At 37.3% G+C, this 23,176-nt stretch overlaps 1 protein-coding gene across 1 annotated transcript in view; it reads left to right on the top strand.

Moving 5' to 3' along the window:
- The window catches only part of CDK19 (cyclin dependent kinase 19), a 130,548-nt gene that overhangs the window by 45,473 nt on the left and 61,899 nt on the right, over positions 1 to 23,176 (top strand). The window contains exons 3-4 of the mRNA XM_075498559.1: positions 6,452 to 6,562; positions 16,853 to 16,993. Coding sequence (XP_075354674.1) covers positions 6,452 to 6,562; positions 16,853 to 16,993 — 252 coding nt within the window. The remainder of the gene's footprint in view (positions 1 to 6,451; positions 6,563 to 16,852; positions 16,994 to 23,176) is intronic.

Raw genomic sequence — 23,176 nt, 5'->3', positions numbered from 1 at the left:
GTTGAGGGATAGATTGTTTGCTCCTCTGATCACCCTTTGCCTCTTTCAGGGTGAGTTCATCTTTTTGTGTGTCTGTGTGTGTGTGTGTGGAGGAGGAGATATTTGAGCATAGGTAAAGAAAACTGTATATAGTATTTTAAGGATATATCACAGAAGCCTTTTGTGTATTGATATCAATACATCCCTTTCCCTTCTGTAAATACCTCAACTAGCATATCTAGTATCAGATTTACCCTCTTAATTTTCTTTGTTTTATAGTAATCCAGTTTTACCTTCTTGTTGCTGGCACTTCTCAGTCTGTAGTAGAAATTCTTGGTTAGTTTCTAAGTGCATGAATTCAGATTTTGTGCTGTTAATTTAATCCCATTTCTGTTACCCTTTGGTTATTCAGTCATAGAATAAAGTACTGTAAAAGATGATGTATTATCACACTCCTTCATTGGGAATGCTACTTTTATTTAATCAGATAATTTCATTCACACTCACGATTTTGACGCTAAGATGCTTTTTATTAATAATCACACTACCTATTCTTTGGTAACTCTCCAAATAGTTAATATATAGAACTACTTTACCTTGAAATGTTTTCTATCAGCAGCTGCCTTTTTAGGTAGTTTCTTCCTCACCTCAGAGTTCTTCCAGTTGTCATCTTTCCCATCTGACAAAGTACTTAATGCTCTTGTAAAGTTGAAATGTGAACACGGATCTTCTGCTTGGGTAGAAAATCAGTTTTCAGAGAGGAAAATCAGGATAGTTTGTTTTTAATACATTTTTCTTCATATTCATGGTTTCAAAATGTTTTTTGCATGCTTAGCATGATACTGTTTTTGGATTAACAGGTCTGCAAATGTCTTGTCTCCTTTCCCTGTCCCCTTTATAAATGTGTGTGCTATATTTGCTAATCATATGATGCCGCCTCTGAGTTCTGCTTGTATCTGACTTGTGCTAATTTTCACTTTCTTAAACATGAGGCATTGGCTTTATGTGTGTGTTCTTTCTGTCCATGGTCAGTATCATAGTCATCATTAAAACCTGAGGTAAAATATTTTAGATCTTTATTTTTGTCTTTAAACTATATGATATCCTACTTTTTACTTTCTTACTCTTGTGCTTGCACACTCTCTTGTGCTCCTTCTCTGGCTGGACAATCTTTTCTGTTTATTTGAATTTCCATGCAAAGTCTAACTCAGCTTGACTGCTGGTACTTTACATTTCCATGCTTCAAGCTTCTATACCAATTCTGTTGCCAACTCAATTTTTCTCAGGCATCAGAGACTTTCCCATCATGACCTCCACCCCTCCCCTGCTATAGGATACATTCACTTGTGAGGGAAACGCTCAGTGTCCCTCATGAGAGAACTTGCTCGTCAGACAGCGGAAGAAATTACTAGCAATTCTGCATACACTGTGGAGCTGCCTGGAATCCTACAAGCTGTTTCATGCTATTTGGGCTATCCAAATGCAGCATTTTAAAATTTGAGACCGTGGCATCAGCTAAGAGCTGTGATGAGCAAAGATGCTTGTACAATTCTCTTGACCAGAAGAATAATTAAAAAAAAAAATCTAATAAATTTACAAGAAAGCCATTGTACAGGAGGGTCAGAATTGCACAGATATTGACAATTCAGAATGATCTCCTTTTCAATGACTTTCTGCCTAAACTGCTTTGTATGCTCTTACCAAAGAAGAAATGTACTGTAACTCACCTGAGCGACAGGTTTTTATTAGCATTTTACTGCAAGTTGGGTATGATGGACCTTAAATTTTAGAGGAATGGTAAGCTAAAGTACTGTTAAAATACGATGCTGTGTTCACTTAGTAATAAATTCCAGCAGTTGCAGATCCTTTTTACGTTCATGTTGTTATCTTGCAATGAAATGTTGTCAGGTACACTGGAATCTTTCAATTACTAGGACAGTATATTAATTTCTTCTTTCTAGCTTTAGACTTGAATTAACCAAGTCTCCAAACTGATTTACTTCAGCACAAGACTTAAGAAAAATAGTATTGGTATTACATTTCATTCATCTGTTTTGTATGTTTAAAGTTTATACAGCATTCTGTGGTGCAGAAAAGCTGTAGACAATGATTTACTGTGTCTTTGAAGTTGTCCTTGGGATTCTAGGTATGGCTAAAATGCACGTTTGTGAAGCGTGTTTATGGTGATGAATGGACATACAACCATTTCAGAAAAAGGTGCATGACTTAACGGTTAGATGTATGTGGCATGTGACAGCTAATAAAGTGAGTAGTGGAAGGCGAAACTGCAAGGTGAGCCATTAGACTAGGCTACAGCCTTACCTAAAGATAGTCTTACGACTCTCTTTTTTTTTCCCCTTCTGCCCTATATCTCCTATTTGGACAATACATTTAAAAATGAGTTCTTATTCAAAGAAATGAAGTCAGGTTCATTCTCAGCCTGCACGAAGGCAATAGGAACCCCCAGCCCTTCATAGGAGAAGCTGGCAGAAAAGCAAAAGTGGCAAATCTAACATGAGATGAGTTAGGTCTTTGTTTTCAAGATTAGGATTAGTTGAAGAACTAGGTGCTACCCTTGGCATCCTTTAAAGCACTACAGAATTTTGAAGCCATTTAGCCAAAGATTAATGATGATACAGTTAGGTGGTAGGTGTAGAAGTTAAATACTGACAAAATTCTAGTCAAACATAAAAGTCGTTAGGGTAGGTAGTTGATATAACTGTGATGCAAGTAGCTTTAAATACATCCCCCTGTTTTCAGATATTGGCTTCCACCTGTCTGCTTTAATGAAAATATGGTTTCCGAAGTGTCTCATTTCTTTTTCGCTAAATCTTATATTGATACTTGTCTTTGAAACACTTGTCTGAAATTTGCTGTATCTTGATTTCAATAGCTATGTGTTTGGTTCTGCCCTATATTCCTTTCTGATCATGTCTTTCCAGTGCTGTTTGAATGACTCTCCTAATCTCTGCTCTTTTTGTACCTGTGAGCAACATCAGTTTGGTCCCTGTGGTCACCCTCTCTTCTGCTGTAGTCCATCTCTAGAGGAGATTATTTTTAGGCATAAATCTGACTAACACTTCTGTTCATGACTCGAGCTAGTCAGTTGTACCCTAAGCTATAGTTTTTGAACTCGTCTTATTGGTGTCTAGCACTGTTGCAAGCCCAGTAGCTAGAGCAGAGCTCCCATTCTTGACCCAGTGCGTTGGACTTGAGAGCCGACGTTTCCTTGGTCTGGCTCCCGCTGCTGAAGCACCGGCTGCTGCGGCGCTGGTAGTCTTGATGGCCAGACTGCAACAAAGCCTTTAAAACCATTCTGGTTTGGATGTGTGCCACTTTTTTCCACTTGAAGCTGTCTATTTTACATGGCCTGCTGCTATATTAGGGTTGTGGCTTTGTAGAAGAAAAGGTATAAAGATCTGTTACTTGCTAAAACTACAAAAGCACTTCCAAAATATGACTATCCATGGTAATTGCAAAGCATTCACTTAAGATAGACAAATGAGAATAACACAAAAAATTTAGTTGTCTTCCTCCTTAATTAACAAATTTGTTCATTTGTTGGAGCACAGAATAGATAACACAAAAGCTTATTTAAATATTCTTAATAATAACTTATCAGTGTTTTCTGTTACACACTGTTAGATGGAACAAGATAATTTGACAAGTTTTCAGTCTAGTTTTTGGTATTGGTCGGTGTCTAATACAACTACAGAACGAGTTTATCAGAGAATCGAGTCCTTAAACGTTTTGTATAAATTATGAATATCCTCTTAAATATAACTGTTAGATAAGATGTGTTTTGGTAGGTATTCATGTCTCTGAAATGTTTTGCTTTGTAACTGCTTCTCTTGAGAGAAAAAAAAATACATCGTTATTTATAAGGCTACTGTAGCCCCTGTGATTAAAGTATCAGGAACATCTCTAGCTTGCAACTTTAAAAATAACCGTATTGCTTTTAACATGTTCATTTACAATATGGTTTAGAAAAATTGCTAGGTTTTCCGAGCAGAACAGGCTTGAGAAGCAGGCGGGTAGAGAGTGCGTCTGTAACCTGCATAAACAGACTGTTGGTCTGGTGGGAGCTCTTGCCATCTATGGCTGCAACTATGAACAGTCACCCAGTAGCTGAAAAATACAGCGTCGGAACGTTTTAGCAGAGACTGTTTGTTGGCCTTAGAGTGCTCTGTTCAGCTTCAGGTCAGATACAGACATTCTCTGTTAGAAACTCAACACGTGTAGTATAAAACTAACATAAAATTTCTTCCTCGTGTTCTCATGTTTTTTTACAAAAATCGGTGTTTAAGGTCATCCCAGTAACAGTTTGATTCTGTCAGGTGAAAAATGCTGGGTTTGGATAAGGATGCTTGTTGTGTCATCTGAGTTGAATCAAAAGAGGAGAACAGTGCTTTAGAAATAACTTATTGTAAATGAGTGTATGTTGTTATTTAGGATAAGACACTTACCACTTTCTTTAATACGAAAGTATCCTTTTTCATGACTTGTGTGAAAAGGAGAGGTTTTAGGTTTTGTTTATTAGTCAGGCTGTTCTGATAGATGGTGACCACGGCTATGTCCGAGGTCTCTGTGTGGGCTGGCATGAGCAGTGGTGTTTGAGAGCTGCAGAACACACATTCCTGTCTCGTTTTCGTATAGCACCTTTCTGTTAATGCACAACACTTTAGGCATTCTTTCTGTTCTTATGCTCTACACAATATTTTTGTTAACTTGTTTATTATATGCTAGCATTTGATATGGAACTGTATTCTCTTTGGCTGTTTCTTAGTGCAAAGTTTTACTTATTTTGAGAGTGCTTTATTTATTTTTAATTTTTTTATAAGTTGTAATTATTTTATATTGCTATTGCTGCCAATAGTGTCTTTAAGAAAAATCTGATAGCAATTAAAAAAAAGTGCCAACTATAACGTGTGGGGTTTTTTTTCCTCCCCCTAGTTTAAAAATTATCCTAAAATGAAAAGAACTCTTTATTAAAAAAGAAAATAGGCAGAGGCATCACGTCAAATCCCTACTGGAAAATAGCTTTTACTGTTACTAAAGACAAGGTATACGGCAACATCTCTTGATGCATGTTGAAGAGAGACAATTTTAATTTCTTCGGTTTTGTTAGTTTATAATTCTGCAAGTTGTTACTATTTGTTAAGTGGTAAAATGATTTTCACTGTATCTCATAAGTGATACCTGGGCATTGCTATTGATCAGTTCATTAGGGAGGAATTGCTTTCTTTTAGAGCTAGAAATGCTTGGTGTTAGGGAGAGGAAGAAACAAAAGGAAGAAAACATTGCCTGCATGGTAGGAAAAGCATTTAAATTATTTCATTTGCTGGAAAACTGGAATAGCTTTAAGCAGTTGTAATATTCTTTAGAAGATTTCTTGTCTTGACAGATATCTGTATAGCCAAAGGATAATATAATTTAAAATTAATCCTTTTGCTTATCCCCCCCCCCCCCCCCCCCCCCCCCCCCCCAATAAACATCTCAAGTCTTTCTCTGTAAGGTGAAAAAAGGGAAGATTCATTTTTCTCAAATGTGCCTTGGAACCTACTTCATTTACTATTTCGCCATTATAAATTGATGCTTGGCAATTTATATACTAGTGCTGCAGATGCAAGCAATTTTCAGATAAAACAGAAGCGATCAATCATTCTTGTGACTGTAGTATGGAGGCAAAAAAAAAAGTGATTCCATGGAAATGATATTTTTGGGAGTACCGCTTCCCAGCTCCTCCTGAGGACTGATTCAATCTGGCAGAAGGGTGACTTCAGCAGCGGTGCCTGCTTTAATGTGCTAATTAGTCATGAGACCTAGTTTTCTTTCTGGCAAGCAGTAAATAAGCTTGGGTTTATTTCTGGATTACAGGATGGTAGTTGATACAACCATAGAAAAATGGGTTTGGTAAACTTTTCTTTGAAAACACCCTTATGTTCAGAGAACAACAACCCCATGGACTTCCAGGCAAGTGAGGCAGGGATCCAATGCAAAAGAAAATTATTGGTAATGCAGTAATTACGTGGTGATCAAGAACTGCGTTGTCCGCACAAAGAACTGGACCAGCTGCACAAGCTTCATTCTGGCATCCTTAAATCCCAGTGTTCGCCTTTGATAAAAGAACAGTTATGTTTGTGTGTAATAACATCCTTGAAGGTAGAAGCTGAGGGTGAGTGGGATAAATAGGTAGGATGGGCAGCTGTGTGCTGAGTGTGGGGGGGAGAGAGGTAGCTAGTGATGGTCAGCTGTGCTTGCAGAACAGCAACCCATGCCACGGAGGCTGTGTATATCCTCCTGATTCTGACATTTTGAGGATAATGTGTTAAATCAGTGGTACCTTTTCTTCTGGGGCCTGTTTTAGGATTACTTGCTTGTTATTTGCAGTAAGACACCTGTTCTGTCTTTTGTTGTTCGTTCTTTTCTTAAAAAGCAAAGAAGTAACAAGAGCTTCTCTGTTTCTCTGCAGCTTTTACGAGAGTTGAAGCACCCTAATGTGATTGCATTGCAGAAGGTTTTCCTTTCTCACAGTGACAGAAAGGTTTGGCTGCTGTTTGATTATGCTGAACATGATTTGTGGGTAAGTACAGATTTCCCTGAGTGTCTGAGGTAGTGTAATATGAGCTTGTTCAAACTGAAGTGTGTGTGGTGTACCTTCAGATAGTGCAGAGATGCATAAATTTATTGCTCTGTCATTAAGGGTCTAACCAACATCCTGTTCTTTGTACACTTTAAAAAATTCTACATAGCCTTTTGCAGGTTTTAAAGTCAGATTTCATTCTGAAGCTAAAATAATTTTTCTACAAGCTTTAATTGGAGTTAAAGAAAGCATTCCTAAACTGAGACTTTCTAAAATAGAGGTTGGAAATGCATTTAATATTTTCTTTTCGCTGCAGTTTTACACACGCACACACACAAGAAAAAAGGAGAGGGACTGCTTTACTGAGTCCTCTCACTGAGATATAGCGGAAGTGACCAACATTCAATCATCTAATTCTAAACAGTGAATTTGTGACAGTATGAGTGGAAAGAAAATAAGAAAAAAAATGTAAGCACTGCTAATTGGGCCTACTGATGGACTATCACTACTACGTGGAAGAGGAGTAGACTTAGATGTCTGTTTTTAAGTTTCCAGCAAAATATGACCTGATTTGATTTAATCTATTGTAGAGGTGGACATCATGACATTATGAGTTGAACTCGGATACAACTATTCAAGCTCCACACGTATTGATAAGATGTGAATTGCTTGCACCTGGATTTATCTTTAAACCCAAAAGATACTGAACACTTACTAAGAGTAATCGATATGCTTATAATTCCTTTGAAAATACTGGCAAGGAGAGGAAGTGGTAATATTAATTCCAATATTACTTTTTAAGGCTCAGTAATATCAAAGTTGCTATTACTAATGTTAGTGACAAACTGCTCAATTTTTTTGTACTTAGCTCTCAAGAGCTAATGAGTATGTACTTGTAAATGACACAAAATTGTAATCTGGAAGGAAAGTAAACTTAGACCATGCAAAAAGATACTTCTGGCTCAGAACAAGTAAAGCCATGGCATTTCATTCCCCTTCATATGCTTAAAAAATATTTAATTTGATTTCTCTGAGGTAGCAGCTTTGTATTTTAAGTTTTCTTCATCGAAGTACAGTGTACACTGAGAGTTTGTGTATTTCTCACGACTGGTGACAGTGATGATGAATAGGAATGCAGCAGCTAAAACCCTGTATGGACAGAATTTATTTGTGCATCAATTGAATTTACTGATTTTATAGAACAACCACAACAAACACATTTTACTGCTACATTGAATGGCATGTTTAAAACACCTTTTTTCTAACCTTTTCCATTTGAATTTATTTTGGGCATGTGTTTTTTACACTACATGGTGATTTTTCACATGGTTTAACAGTTTTAGATGAAGAATCACTGCAGCCTAATGTTCTTACCACTCCTCACATCTGGCTGGGTATTGGTCATAATCTCAGTGAAGTTAATTCTTTTCCATTATTTGAGACTGAAATGTTTGTTACACTAGTTATCTGATGTGAACTGGTCTCCCACTTCCTAACTCTTACTTTTTTTTTTCTATGGGACATGCTACACAAATCATTTCTCCTTTCCTGTATAATTGCCCATGTGTCCTTGCTTCTTAAGCCTTTGCCAGGAATTCTTTTTCCTCCCTTGCATAAAGTTAGCCACGTTCAAGGCACTCTTGGTTCTGGCTTAACCTTGGTCCTCATTTCCTTTACTGTCAACGCTTCCCAAGCATCGCTCTTAATTCCCCTTTTGTCTCTTTTGCTCACTCCCAACTTTGTGTCTTTTTCCACGCTGCCTCCTACACATGGAACAGCCTCCCAATTAACGTACGTAAAGCTCCTTCACTATCCTCCTTCGAAAAAACTCCTGAAAATCCACGTACTTTGTAACGCATTTCAGTAATAACAGCCACTTGTCATTCTGTCTGTGTTGTGTTGTGTTTGCATTTCCTGTGCTTTACAGCTTGTGCCCTTTCAGCTCCTTGGGGTAGAAATTGTAGTAGGGGACTGGCACATTTTGTTACTGCTTAGCACCATGTGCTCCCCCAGCACTACATAAAAACAAAGTAAGTCTATTCGTTGTGGGTATCAGTTTAGAAGGATTTAAGTTTTGGAACTATAGATGTGCTGTCACTAGAGAGATGTAGATTCCCAGAGACCAACGGTTTGAAATGTAGGTAGCTTAGCTACTTACCAAAATTTGTCTATCAGTATGGGAATCATCCTTCTGTTCAAAGCTGCCCAGCTTTAGTAACTCCTATTGGCTTCAATGAGAAGAGTAAATGCTCATCGCTTACAAACATCAGATTAATTAAAATCATTACATTTTCGGCTTCTCTACTGGAAACATTTGGCAAGAGATGAATAAACTATATTAGATCCTATCTTATTTTGTTCATTTTGTAATACTGAAAAAAATTGTCCTGTTCTAATGAGGAAAAATGATGGTGCCAGTTAAGCTTATTAAAAAGTTCTTTTATGGTGAGCAAGAACTTTTTTTTTACTTTGCACTTGATTCCCAAGGATTAGACTGCTCAAATCTGTAATTTGAGTATAGATAGCAGCATACTTTATAATTTGCTATAACTTCTGTTGATGCCATTATGAAAGGATGAAGAAAGCTATGCTAATTTGAACTGCTTTTGACAGGTATTGGTGAAGACTTACTATGTTGTCCTTGCCTACAAACATATTCACCGTTTAATAACTAAGACTATCAAAGATTTTTCCTTCATCACCTCTGAAGTTACATTATACAAAACAATGCAAAGCCATTCATGAGATTATGGTAAAGAATGTCTAAGAATGTAGCAATTCTTTTGACCAATTGATTTATAACGTTTGTTTGGTTTACTTACCAAAATTCTTAGTGTAATCCACAAATTCCTTCCTTACCATTTTTCTTGGCTTTAGTCTCTGTCAACTGGTAAAGTTCTTAGGCTGTTGGATGTGCCACACATGTTAATTTATAGTGTATTGTCTACACTGTCATCACTGTTTATATATGCTCATGCTATGAAGTAAATGCAAGATTCCTTAGCTTGTAGCTCAGTGTAAAAGGAGCATCTGATGCAAGGTTAAAAATGTGTATGTTCACAGATGCCATTGAATATCTCGTACATTATAAGCCACATCCTTTCTTAATTCCTGGTAACTTACTTCGGTCTCACACCTTTATGTTCCAATTGTCTGAAACTTTCAGCTTAAAATGTCCATAGCCACAGAACCAACCATCTCCTGTTTCTTCTCTTGTGAGGGATGTTCCTTTTTCAATGTCTACTCGTAAGGTCTTGGATGTTTTTAATCCAAATTGTATCCAGGTTTTCTGCCTTGATTAATTTATGTTGAGATAAAAAAAATGTAATTCAGTTAACACATAGCTGAGTGAATTTTAAGTCCACAAGTGGAACTGATACTATTTTTAAGTTACCTTTTCCAGTACACAGTTAGAACTTCATAGTCTTACAAACTATGCATGGATGAAATCTTTCCAAGAAAAAGTGTAATTCCTGCAACTGATATGTGTATTTTTCTGCTATGTTCATTTTTGATCTTAAAAAAAGTTTTTGCTGTTTTATCAATAAGGAATAACTTGTTTTCCTATTCAACTTTCATGTATGTTCTTATTTTACCTTAGTCTTAAGTTGTACACTGCTGTCCAGAACTTCCTATCTAAAGCTCACACACTTTAAGACATTATTCAAATTTATATGAAATACATTAAATGCGTAATGATGATGATGATTACTTAATTGGACTTTAAGAAAAGTTTGATCAAAATGAGATCTGCTCTGGAGGTGAATTCTATTTGTTTTCAGTGTAGTTACTTTTAGCCATTGGAGAGGTTATAATACTTAGAGCTTTTCTTTTGTTCCCAGCTACTCTCTTATACTTTTACAGCATCAGCTTTCTAGTACTGGAAATATTTTCTAAAGCATACATTTTTGGTTTTAGTACTGCAGATAAGCACACATTCAATGTCTTCAATTCCATACTCTCTATATTTTTAAATAGGATTTTTGATTCTAAACAACATTTTTGTAACTTTTTTTTTAATATATATTCTAAATTGGTAGGGTATCTACTTTTCTAGCTATGGTACAGAGTTAATTCTCAGACTCATTTAATATGTGCATGTAACTCAAAGCTTTAAGATCCCCTTTTCTGGAAATCTATGTTGTAACTTAAACCAGAACCTTCTGAAGTTTTTTTTTTGTTTTTTTTTTTTAATCTCATTCTGAAAAACAATTATTTTTATCACAGTGAAATGTGTTGAATGTGTTTTATAGCCTTAAAAAACATTGTTGGTTCTTAATAAGTGATTAAATAAATTATTAACTATGATTTGATAATATTGAATGTGATGATACATTCACTGTCCAAGACCAGTTAAACCATGATCTGGGCATTTTTTAGGTTTGGCTGAATGTTTCTCCCTTATTATTAGATTCCAGTGATCTCTAACAACTAACTGCTTAGCGGCTAATACTACTGAGAAACTTGGAGTAAAATTTATCTTGAAATTATTGTCCATATATTTTTATTATTATCAACAGACTGCCTTTGTATTATATGAAATACTTGTTATGTATATATTCTTCCTTTAAAAAATGTAGGATAGATATTATAAGCATAGTCATGTGTACCTAAACATAATCATCAAATAATGGAAAGGAGAAAATACTCTTTCTACATGTGAATTTTGTAACACTAGCTGACTCTCTCAATATACAAATAAATGTACTTAACTTCAGCTAATGACATTCTGAATAATGTTCTTCTATGCTAAATGAAATTGTGAGGGTGTTGCATACAGATTTGTGCAATAAACCTGCACGTTTGTTTAATCATATGAATGTTTTCTAATAGATTTGAGTTTTAAAGTCTTCCTCAAATATGAGGTAATCAGTTATAATTCTTTCTTCCACTAGGCTTCAGTTTAGCTCTTAATCATGACGATAATTCAGATGCTAGTTGATCACAAATATTTTCATATACATGAAAGTACTTTTCTCAGTGTAGCAGTTTTATTTTTCTCTTTTAATTTTCTATAGTCATGTGTATGTTTTTGTTTTAATTCAGTCCTGCTCTACTAGGTGATTCTTTGTGCAGTCTTCTCTGTCGTGTGCATAGTTACCAGTACAGGATTCTGCTAGCTGGCAGAAGAATGCAAGATTCGTTGGGGCAGAAGGGAGTGGGCTGGCATAAGTTTTGACTGCTTTAAAGTTACAATTTTTATCATCAGTCATTGTTACAGAAAGTCTTACGGCATGATTTATCCCTTCCAAATATAACGGATGGGGTCTTTTTGACACTGAAGTGATGGTTGGATTTCTTGCAGAGAGCAGCGCCATTCCTTGTCGATAGCTGTCTGTTCTGAGAATGCGCTTGTCATGTCACAAAACTTGCTTTTTCTGCCAGAGCTGTAGAGATTTGAGGGTAGTTTGTGGGTTCACTTTCAGTACCACAAAGTGTGAGAAGTGGAGGAGGCAACAGGTAGGAGCAGACCTCAAAGACAGAGGCAAGGGTTCAAAAGCATAAAGTGTGCGAAGAATTAACGTGAACAGAGCGGTGTGAATACTGGGTGTTTCAGATATATACTGAAAGGCTAGTTGAATTCTGATGGTTTTTATTATCATATAGAGTTATTTTGACATATTTAGGTCTGAAAGATCTAGAAGAACGAGAGAGACCCCAGCAGAACCTGGGAAAATGTTACTGAATCTATTTGCTCTGTGCTTCAAAGCTTAGGTATTCAAAGCACATTAGCTTTAGCAAAAGTTAATGTATTAAAGCTTCTTTCACTGTTACTTAAAATGTTGACCTCTTGTCGCTTGGAAATGGGTTTTTTCATTAGGCAGTTTGGTTAATGATGTTCGAAAGAAGATACTTGATGATGGCAGTGTACTAGCATCGTTTAGAGGGAGGCTGTTGAGGCGTATTTTTTACCCCTCCTCTTTTGAAGGACTATTATGTGTTGATTGCTGTAATGCTCCCAAAATTGGAAACTTGATTGCTGTAGAAATACTTTTACCCACTCTTGTTTTGATTTTATTTTACTTGTGATATACCCTTGTGGTTTAGCTTCAGTCGGCAACCAAACACCATGCAGCCACTTGTTCACCCTCCCCCCCCCCCCAGTGGGATGAGGAGGAGAATCAGAAGAGCAAATTGGAATTTGGAATTCCCAAATATGGAAATTAAGTTATCTTTAGGGAGTGATGGTGAAAAAAGGCGTGGAGAATGCTGAAGCTGTTTGATCCTCTGTCTGCTTGTCTTCTTGCTACAAACATGCCTCTCTGACTTGACTGGATTGTGGAAGTCCTCATGTTTTCTTTGTAATGGTTATCCATTAGGGGTAAGATTCAGCAAAGAACTTGAGAATACCTAAAGGCTAGAAGCTGCAGTGTCCAAGTGCACGTCTTGGTTCCCGGAGAGAGATGCACAATGTCCTTCGTACCTGTCAGGATTCAAATCTATACTCCCAACTCATGGGACAGTCTTGATGCTGTGCTATTCTGCAAAAAGATTTATTGAATGAGAGAAAGGAGAAGTGTGGTTTTGAAGCCTACCAGTTACAGCAGTCATCTGGGGAATGGGAAATGCAGGTTACAATTCCTGTAATTCCTGTAAATTATTCCATACCTTTATTGGGTCTAAGATTATGGCTGTTATATGCTGTACTTGAGGCTGCACTTTGGGACTCTTCAGGAAGGGAAGCTAGCAGAGAATGCCTCATCCACTTGCATAGTGCAGTCATGTATAAAGAACATCCTAGTTTGTGCTGGCACCTGCAGTCATTTCTACACCTGAGGTCTTGGATTTAAACTATTAAACCTTAAATGTTTTGACACGGAAAGAGCATGTGTCCCTGCCATAGCTGAAGTCAGCAGAATTGCTCAAGTTAAAAAAAAATTCCTTTAGCATAGTTGTGCTGGTATGGCATCCTTTGCTTTGGAGCTTACTGTACACCTGATCTGCCTGATCTCCAAAACTATTGTCAAATTGTTATGACTACTCATTTATTTCTGTTTTGATGCTCTTAGTTGGTTAGTTTTTAAATTTGACACAACAGTGTTGGGGCCATATAGATATATTTCTGAAAATAGAAAGAAATAAGAAAAAGCTTGGGCTTGCTGCCTCCTGTAGAACAAGATGCTGTTCAGCAATGGCACTTATTTGCCCTTCTGTTTCTTAGATGGCACTGCCATTAAAATGGCTGTTTAGTGTTGGTTATGTGTGTTGGTCTTTCTTCACATGGCTGGTTGCATACAAGAAACTGGATGAACTACTTTTTTTACAAAACTCTTGAGCGTAGGACTTGGTCACAAGCACTATGGATTCATTCTAATGGTGTGGGGCAAATCCAGCTTTTCAGTTCCCTGTACTATTTGGCCCTGCAGTATGTTTTTCGTTTAATTTTTGTTCAGTTCTCTAATCTAAACTGTGATGGGGTGAAGTTTGCGATTTTGACGAATATAAACTTCTGTAGAGTAAGTTGGCAACAATAATTTTCATTTGCTTTTGTAGGAAATTGAATTTTATCTAATGGTGATTTTGCTTGCTTAAAGCAAAACTATCAGTTTTAATTCACAAGAACTCCTTCAAGAAAGGAGTGTGCTTTCTTAGCCTTTCTGACTGGGATAAACCAACATCAAACCAAGATGATTTAGGATGTGTCTAAGTGGTACTTCAGAGGCAGGTAAGAGCAAGCTCTGCCGTCTTCTGGAGCATGAGCCAGCTTTGGTAAGTGTGGTGGTGAGCCTCAGCTGGCAAATCTGGCTGGGTAAGTTAGCTTAGTGTCGCGCTGATTTAGTTCTGCTAGCTCTGGTTTAGAGGTAACTTGCATACCTAAAAAGCTCAGTGTAAGGGCAAGTTATCTGCCTCAAAAGTTCACCTAGGTGTTCCTGTGGAACGAGAGGAACAAAGAGAGATGCTGCCGCTTTGAGTCACCGCAGGAAACCTTCCCCTCCTCTACCCTGGTGTAAGCTTTGCTTTGCCAATCTAGTGGATGGCCCTGGAATACTAGAAGCTGCTTGATTATCTTGTCCCTGAACAGATTCTTCCATTGATTTAAGTGTCTGCTCAGTCCTTTAGTTTCTCACAGGACAAAACCTTCAGCAGGGTTCCCAATCCGCTGGAAGGAACTGGGGAACCCCAGGGGAGGGCAGGGGCAGAAACCAGAGGGCACCAGCCTGTTGCCATCATGCTCCCTTCCTCAAGAGGTATCAGAGGGGCTGCGGTAGGGCCAGAGGCAGAGCGTTCCTCCTCAATGCATCCATGCTTAGTTGTCCCATTCTGTCCCATGAGTCCCTCTTTCAGTTTCATTTTCTATATGCCTTTCTTATAAGGAATAATGTTTTGTGTGGATCCTAGTCAGTTTTTAAATGGGTATAAACGCATATACATGCACCTTGAAAAAAGGCTGAGCTGGGTTTATGGGTCTCTGTTGACACCTTTGCTCCTGTATTTTTTCATACTGTGTAGTAATAACAGTACAAGTTTGGGGGTTTATGGTATCGTTGCTGCTTTATAAATCCCATTGTAATTACACATGAAGGTCATTATCTGGTGAGCATTGTGCGGTACTGGAAGGTAGGGACTCGCAGTTGAAGTTTTGACACAATCTTCTTGCAACCTGACAAGAAAAAACTTTCCTAAGGAAATGATCCCTTAAGGCTTTCCATTACTAGTTTTCAGAGTGATTGCACAATTAAAGGATCAGGTACTATGAGCTTGGTATGTTTACTAATCCTCACTTGCATACTAAAACCTGATAATCCTGTAGATTTCTTTCATACTGCTTTTTAATATACAGCCATCGCTGTTGTACGTGTAGTAGTGGAAGAATCAGTGGGAACATTGCTGTTCATAGAGAGTAAGCAGGCTCTTGTTCTGATTAATTAGGTTTTTTCTTTTTTTTATTTCTCTTTAAACAATATTGTCTACACCTTTGCTAAGCACAACTTGACAGTGGCTAAAGTACTGGTGACAGCCAGAGGTAGCATTTACCATGAGGAAACGTTAACCTGTTACCATTTTCATTGGGAACAGTAGTGACAAACTTGGCGGGGATGGTGGTGGAGGGAGCAGAGGTCTAATGACAGCACAGCCATTGGCTACCTCTTTAACCTGGGGAAGGGGATGATCTTGAACTAGACAAATCCTGTTTAAAGAATTGGGTAATTAGTAGTCTTGTCACTCTACAGATTAGCATTCTGAATCGCTTTCAGTAAAAATGCAAACTGCCTTTATTTTTGTCTTTCAAAAAGCACATAATTAAAAACTATTTTGTTGTTTGAGGTGCTTCTTTGAATCTCCTTTTTGAAGGAGATTTCTTTTTTTTTTTAATCTGAATGAATGGATTTAGTTGTTTGCTGAATGGTAATATGTTAAGATTGGGTTTGTGCCTTGCATAGCCCCACCTTGTCTGAGGATTGAAAAGGTAGAAGGGCCTCACCCCGCTTTATTTCTTGTATGGGGTAGCAAAACCAAACTTAACCTGTCATTTCCACACTGATCTTAGAATAAATATTAATTAGTGTATGAATATTTCATGATCTCTCAGCAATCTTTTAATGATCTTTTTTTCATTCCTTCAATTGACTGATGCTGGGGTCCCTTTCTGCATTCCATATTTTCAAGTGCTGTTTGTCCTCTAGTGGGCTGACTGACTTCTGTAAGCCCAGAACAACTAGCTTGTCATCATCAATGAAGCATGCAGCCGAAACTTGGAAGTGAGAATATAACCATTTTTAGATGTTTGCACATTATCTTACCCTAATGTGGTGTCGGGTTTTTGGAGTTCCCCCACCCCCCCCTTAAATATTTATTTGAATATTTATGTAAGCCCTCTCTACCTGGGATTCTGCTTTAGGGGGGAGCGAGCAGTAAAGTAGTTGCAAGCACTCCGTCCTGGGTGTTTTTGGAGAGGAGGAGGGAAGGTGTGAAAGCATAGAGTGTGGTCCTTCTTCTGGTAGATACTGCTGGCTTGGAAGCTTCTGCTCTAGCAGCTGAGGATAAAAGGATCCCAAATGGGGGGGGGAGGGGGGGGGGGGGAGGAGAATGTCTAAGACACTTTACTGGAGGTAAGTAGCCAGTCTTTAGATATTAACAAAAGCTTGACAGCTGTTTTTTAAAGCAACTCAGACAATAAAAACAATTTAAGAAAATTGTGAGCACATCACTATTACTTTTAATTGCAAAGTTCAACAAACTTTGTATTTCATTCCATTATTTAGTGTTAATAGTTTTAAAAAAAAAACACAACAAAAAACCTTTCCACTTGTCTAACATTCTTCTTGTTTCTACTTGTTTTATTTCTAGCATATTATCAAGTTTCACCGTGCCTCAAAAGCAAATAAAAAGCCCATGCAGTTGCCAAGATCTATGGTTAAATCCCTACTCTACCAGATCCTCGATGGAATCCATTACCTCCACGCAAACTGGGTGCTTCACAGAGATCTGGTAAGTGTTGCATGTATTACCTGGTTAAGAAAGTTTCACGTGCATGTTGTTGGGTAGGAAAAGAAAAGTCCCTATTAGTAATCTTGCGTATCGATCCGTACAGCTCTTCCTGTTATTGTTGCAGGAGACCAATGGAGTCTTTAAACATGAAAACAAACTATGTTTTCACATTGTTTTTATCTGAGTCATCTGAGCTCAGACAATGATGCTAGATCCGGTAAAAGGATTGCAGATATCAATATCCGAAAACAGTACATGAGCCAGCTGATATATGTTGGTTGAACATTCTTATAAGTTTGTGCACAACTTTGAAAAGGCATTTAAGTAGGAAAGTGATTGATACCCTTGTACATTGTTTGGCTTACGTGCAAGTTACCATAAAAGCTAGTGAAAGAGTAGCTTTTTCATGGAGTATTTCTTTTCCATGTGGTATTTTTTCTGACCGTGGGAAGAGAACTATGAAAGAGTTGTCATCTTGAAATTTCTCATGACCTGAAGTGGCTCTCTAAGTTGATTGCAGATTACAAGGGCAGCCAGTTGCCTTGTCTTAGTTACCCTATTCCCTTAAAGTTTCTCACAACTCCTCATACTTAAGTGAAGTGCTACCAAGGGTTGCAAAAAGAATAATATTAATATGGGTATACTGCTTGCTGCCACTTGCATTGTAACTAGAATTTTTGGCATGAGACAAACATCATGATGGTTAATATGCCAAATCGGTTCCAATAGTTATCCTACTGTAACATCAGTAGTAGGTATGGTAGGAAATGTAGTGTAATCTGTGTATAAAGCCACTGCTTTTATTTAGTTATGTTTCATAGTTGCCTCAGTTGGTCAAAATAGGGATGCATATCCAGAAACTTATAATCGCTAACTAAGTTTTGTGAGACATAGATAGTTCTTGAGTCTTTAATAGTAAATAGGGGCTTGGATTCATTTTTGAATGTAGAGCAAATGTTTTCTTAAAAGATATGAATAAACATAAGGCAGGCCTGGAATAGAAGTCACAGACATCTTCCGAAATAAATTTTATTTAATTTTTGTTATAATGCCTAATAACAGTGGCCAGAAGTGGGGTTTCAGGTTTTGGTATGGATCACTTTTTTTTTTTACCTTGTTCCTTGGTATTTATTGTCAGTTTTTCTGTTAAATTCCAGATGTTAGTATATTTGTGTGGCTTTTTTTTTTTCTTTGGAATAGTAGCCATGAGCAAAAGCAGGAAGCAAGTACAACCCTGATTTTCATGCTACAATTATTACTTTCCTAAGGAGACAGCTGTTGCTTTGGCAGAGTGCTGAGATGTAATTAGATACAGCTTGAGAAGGAACACCTGAAAAGTCTATATTCAGCTATGTTTAAGGGAATTGTATGTGTTCATGGAACTATTAAATATATATACACTCAAATGCCATCATGAACTTGGTATCTTGATAGGAAATACAAGATGGTATCTAGGTTAATAATAACAAATACCCTAGAGAATTTTCTTGCTGGTGGTGTTATTTCCAGCCTGCAGCACCAGGTGTTTTGCATGACTAGTGCTGCTACTTTACAGGTCTTATCTGTTGTTGATGTGTTGCAGCAAAGCTGGTGCCTGATGTCTCTGTCTTTTTCTCTTGGAACTTTGGGAGGTGGTGGTTGCTGTTCTGAAAAAACGACTGTTTTTCATGGCACTGGTATAATAGTGTTTGATTGATGTTCACATAATTGAGAAGGGAGAAGAACAGAAATTTGTGAAGTCTTAATGTGTTCTTGGTATGCAAATAAATTTAAGCTAATGGATTCTGGGATACCTCAGTGAGAGAAAGGAAACCATTTAAAAAATTGCTTTGGTACACTGGTGGTTTAAAGGTGTATTCAGAATCTTTTGCCTTTTAAAAAATTATGGTGGATTTCTGAAGAATTCAGGTATTTCAAATAGTTATTTTGTATCTTGAACACAGTAAGAAAAACCTGATGTTATTCTGGATGTGTCCTGTCTGCTCTTGAAATTAGAAGTTAATGTAATCATTTAGTAACCAATTTAAATTCTCAGTTAACCAAAAATTTTATGTATCTCTTATTTTTATTCATATGCTCATACCTGTGATTTTTGCTTCTAAGAATGGTACCTCAGGCACGATTTCACTTGGATCAGTTTCTTTCATAATATGTAAATACCACCTCTTCAGTGTCTTCTTAAGATGGGGAGCAGTTTTCTGGTGTTTTTCTCTTAGCTGTTTTAATTTACATCTGCTGGAAAAATATTTTTCTATTTTATGTAAACCAGTATTTTGCATCAAGACACCTTGTACTTTCCTGGTTTAATATAACTCTGTTCTTACTATTTTTAGCATGCATTTGGATGTAGACCAAAGATGGTGACATCCATAAAAGTAATGTTATGCTTATTTCATTGCTTTTCTTTAAAAAAAAAAAAAAAATTAGATTCTCCAAGAATATTTATGATAATATTAGCCAAATTCTCCTGAGCCGTGGAAATGACCTTTAGAATTTATTTAACAAATGTTGCAATGACAAAACAGAAACACGGGAGGTTAGGTATTTGCGAGAGTACTTGCATGAAGGTATTTGGAGAACATTGTTTAAATCTTAATTTGGTACTGTCCTAAATCAAAGAGTTTTTAAAGAAGCTAGAATACCAAATGTGCTTTTTAAAAAACCCTGTTTCTCAATGGATCCATATTTTTTAGATACCTTAAAACTGTTACTCTTAAGTTATTTTTAAGATCAGCAGTAGCCAGCAAAAGCATGACAGAGTAATTAAAACTGTTGGAACAGTGTGAACTTGCAGACTTGCAATACATGTCCTGTCCTTGGGCTGAGCTAATGGATAGTTTCTCGTACAAGAAGACAGCCTTGTTCCCCTCTTCACTACCACTAGGCAGTGCCACCCATTTTAATGGCCTGGTAGGTGACACTCACCTGACTCATGGTGAGCTCATTAAGGGAGTTAAACCCTCAGAAAGTATTCACTCTTCTCCTGCAGAGCTCACTTTCTGCAGGATTAGCTCCCTGAGGGATCTCATTGGGAGCTTACATGCGTGCGGGAGCTGGCGCAGAAGCATTGTGAAGCTGGAGGTGGTGGGAGAAAGCTGAACAGGTCGCTCTGGCATCATCTGCCATTAGATCAGACTATTTTATTGTTAAAATGCACCTTTTTAATTCCTAGTTGAAAGTGCAAGTGTGTTTAAAAGATGAAATTCAATTGTGGTTCTAAATCAGTATAACCTATGTTTACCTTTAATCTCTTCTGATCCAAGATTTATGTCAGCTTAAACTCTTCCAACACATGTCCAAATTTAGGAAAGTGCCCAAACAAATCATAACACCAAATACACTCATGCTTGTATTTCTAGAAATACGAAAATAATTTATCGTAGCGTATATTTTAATTTATTGTAATATTTGGGTTATTTTGTTTCTGGTTTTCTTATCTTGAAAGTATCTTAAAGGTGCTAAAGTGGCTTTTTAGGTACATTTTTTGCCTAAGCTGTGAATTTCTGTCACTTAAAAAATATTCAGCAGTAACTTTCTTTACTGCAAGATTCAAACCAGTACAGAATATGGAACAGCAGTATTAGAGTTTTGATTTCTTTGACTAGCATTGAGTCAGTTTATACACCTTGGAGTTCACATAAGTTTATAAAAATCCATACATTTGTTCTCTTATCAAGCCATTTGGAATGGCATTCTGTTGTTGGATTGCATGTTGTTGGGCAATGATAATTTTGCCTTTTCAACATAAGCAGCACTCCTGAAAGCCACATGTGAGAGGAGGGAGGCTTTGCTAGCTGCTGGGCATTTCATTATAAACAAGAGGTTAATACAGATAAATATTAGAGAAATAACCTTTTGGTACTAAGTTTTTGTTTTTTAAAGTGCTCTGTATACACTGTGGGCTGTCCACTTGAAGGAGAACTAAAATTGTGCTCTGTACCTTGAGTCAGTAGCAAGTTAGAAGACGCAGCATGTGGAGTACGTTATTTCAGGGTATTACAATCTTTGTCCTCTCCTCCCCTAAATGTGAATTATTTGGATTTTACAGGAATGTTCAGCAAAGGCCTTACTTTGCAGAGACGGTTGAAAATGGAGATCTTCCATACGCTGTTCACAGTGTGTGTTCATGTTAGCAACAGAAAGGATTTTGGCACTTTTTCTTGTGCTAATAACCCTTCTGTAGTTGATGTTAGTTGCTTAAGGACAAAAGCAGGCAGAGACCATTTCTTTTAGAACTTGATAAAAGCAATTTCTATTTGTAATAGGATGTATTTTCCTGGAGGGAGGTATTATCTATGAGGTGTTTTAAGTGCACAGAAACCATATTGAGGAATTCATTTAAGATTCCACTTACGTCCTTGAGCATTTCCTTAGTATTCTGCTTAATGTTTTTAAAACTCCTGGTTGAAAAATGACTGTTGGAAATCAAACTCACCAGAGAAATAAAGATTCCCCGCCCCTAGGATTGTGTTAAATGGTTGCTTTCAGCATTCTGAAATCGGAAACTTGCTCATTGCAATAGTTGTGTAAACTAACTCTGTGAAATGAGCCAAGTTCCTAAAGTGTTTTTATTATAATTTTAAATACTTGTTGACTACGAATTTCCCAGTTTTGTATTGCCCCTCTACAGCTTTAGAATGTCTAAATTGACTACATATGTTGTTTTACAAATTAAAGAGATTAATTTACAGCGAAAGTCTCATAGGTGGAACAACACTGATATAGGTGAAAAGACTCAATGTTAGACACGCCTTTGGGCTCACAATTTTGAATTACGTACAGAGGGCAGAGTTAACAACATGTTCTGATGGAACAAAGGGTGTCCATGAGTCTTAACATTGCAGAGATTTCAAATTCCTTTTCACTCTAATAATTGGTTTGTATTATTGTGTTTTGAAAAAAATGTAGGTGTCTACAGAATAAGTGAGACAGAGGGTAGATTCTAGACAAGGTGGTTCCCTGGGCAGGTTTGGATGTATAACTTACTGCTGATGCAGAAGGCGACCATGCTGCCTATACTCCTCTCTGCTCCACTGTTCTCTTCCTGCTGCTGCTGCTCCTCCTCCTCCAAGCTAGGGATTGGAAAACTAACATGGATTAAAATTAGACTCACAAAGAAGAGGTTGATCTGTATGCGAGTTCATTCCCTGATCTTGTTCGGTGTGCAATTACACAAATACTTATGTAGCATGGATATATAGGCAAGATGGATATACGTGTGGGAGCCAAGTGTACAAGGATGGGGCATAAGGGAAGGGTAGACTTCCATTTTCAGTGACGTTGTCCTATTCTGCTGGCAGTGTTAAGTATATGAACTGTAATTCTTCTCCTCCTCCTTAACCATTTTGGTACCTGTAAATTTGTTGGTGCCTAGCTTTTGGCCAATACGAATAAAATGAGCACCTGAAATTTCTCAACATAAGAAATCTAAGATTTTTGGGTTTTGAGTTGTGTTTTTTTGAAGAAACTAATTACAGTTGTTTGAAATAATATTTTTGCCAGTGGCAGAAAGCAGAGTGAGCCTGTTTCTCAGGTCTCGGTTTACAGTCTATGATGTCAGTATAAATACACCTTCTTTGGCATGTAAAGCAAATATGAACAGCAGTTGCAAGGAAAGGGTACTTTTCCTACTTCTGCTGTGGAAGAGTATGGGTGGTAATGTGGCAGATTTCTGCAACCAAGTGACTAAATCCTGAAGCAAATTCTGGGAGTAGGGTCCTTATATACACTGCAGGACAGCTTTTCTGGTGGTATTCAGTGAAGAATGGTGGTTGTAGTGAAAGCTTAAGGATTGGTTTTGTCACTTAAAGACAGCAAACGTTTTAGAGTTTTGAAGCTGATAGGTACGTGAACAGAGTAGAGATAGTAACTGAGTTTGTGGCTTGTATTACCAAGAGATACTGGATAGAAGTAGAAGATGGGGAAGAAAAACAAGTAAAAGGAATCTCAGTGGGAAACTGAAGCAAAGATGGATTTTTTTTTTTTTCCCTCAGAAAACACAGCTGGTGGAGAGAGCAAGAAAAGCCAACAAAAGTTTTCCAGCTCTGTCTTTCAGCCACCTCTGTGTACGTGCCCTGCAACACCGTGCATCACTTTTCCTCACTGGTAGCCAAGATTTGCTTTTCTCAGGGTTTTTGTGATGTCCTACCCCATCATTCTGGTCAGGCCCATATGTTACCTGAC

This window comes from Mycteria americana, chromosome 3 (assembly GCF_035582795.1).
Source record: "Mycteria americana isolate JAX WOST 10 ecotype Jacksonville Zoo and Gardens chromosome 3, USCA_MyAme_1.0, whole genome shotgun sequence".
Taxonomy (NCBI): domain Eukaryota; kingdom Metazoa; phylum Chordata; class Aves; order Ciconiiformes; family Ciconiidae; genus Mycteria; species Mycteria americana.
Note: the sequence above shows the minus strand (reverse complement) of the source record. Positions and strands in the feature narration are given on the sequence as shown.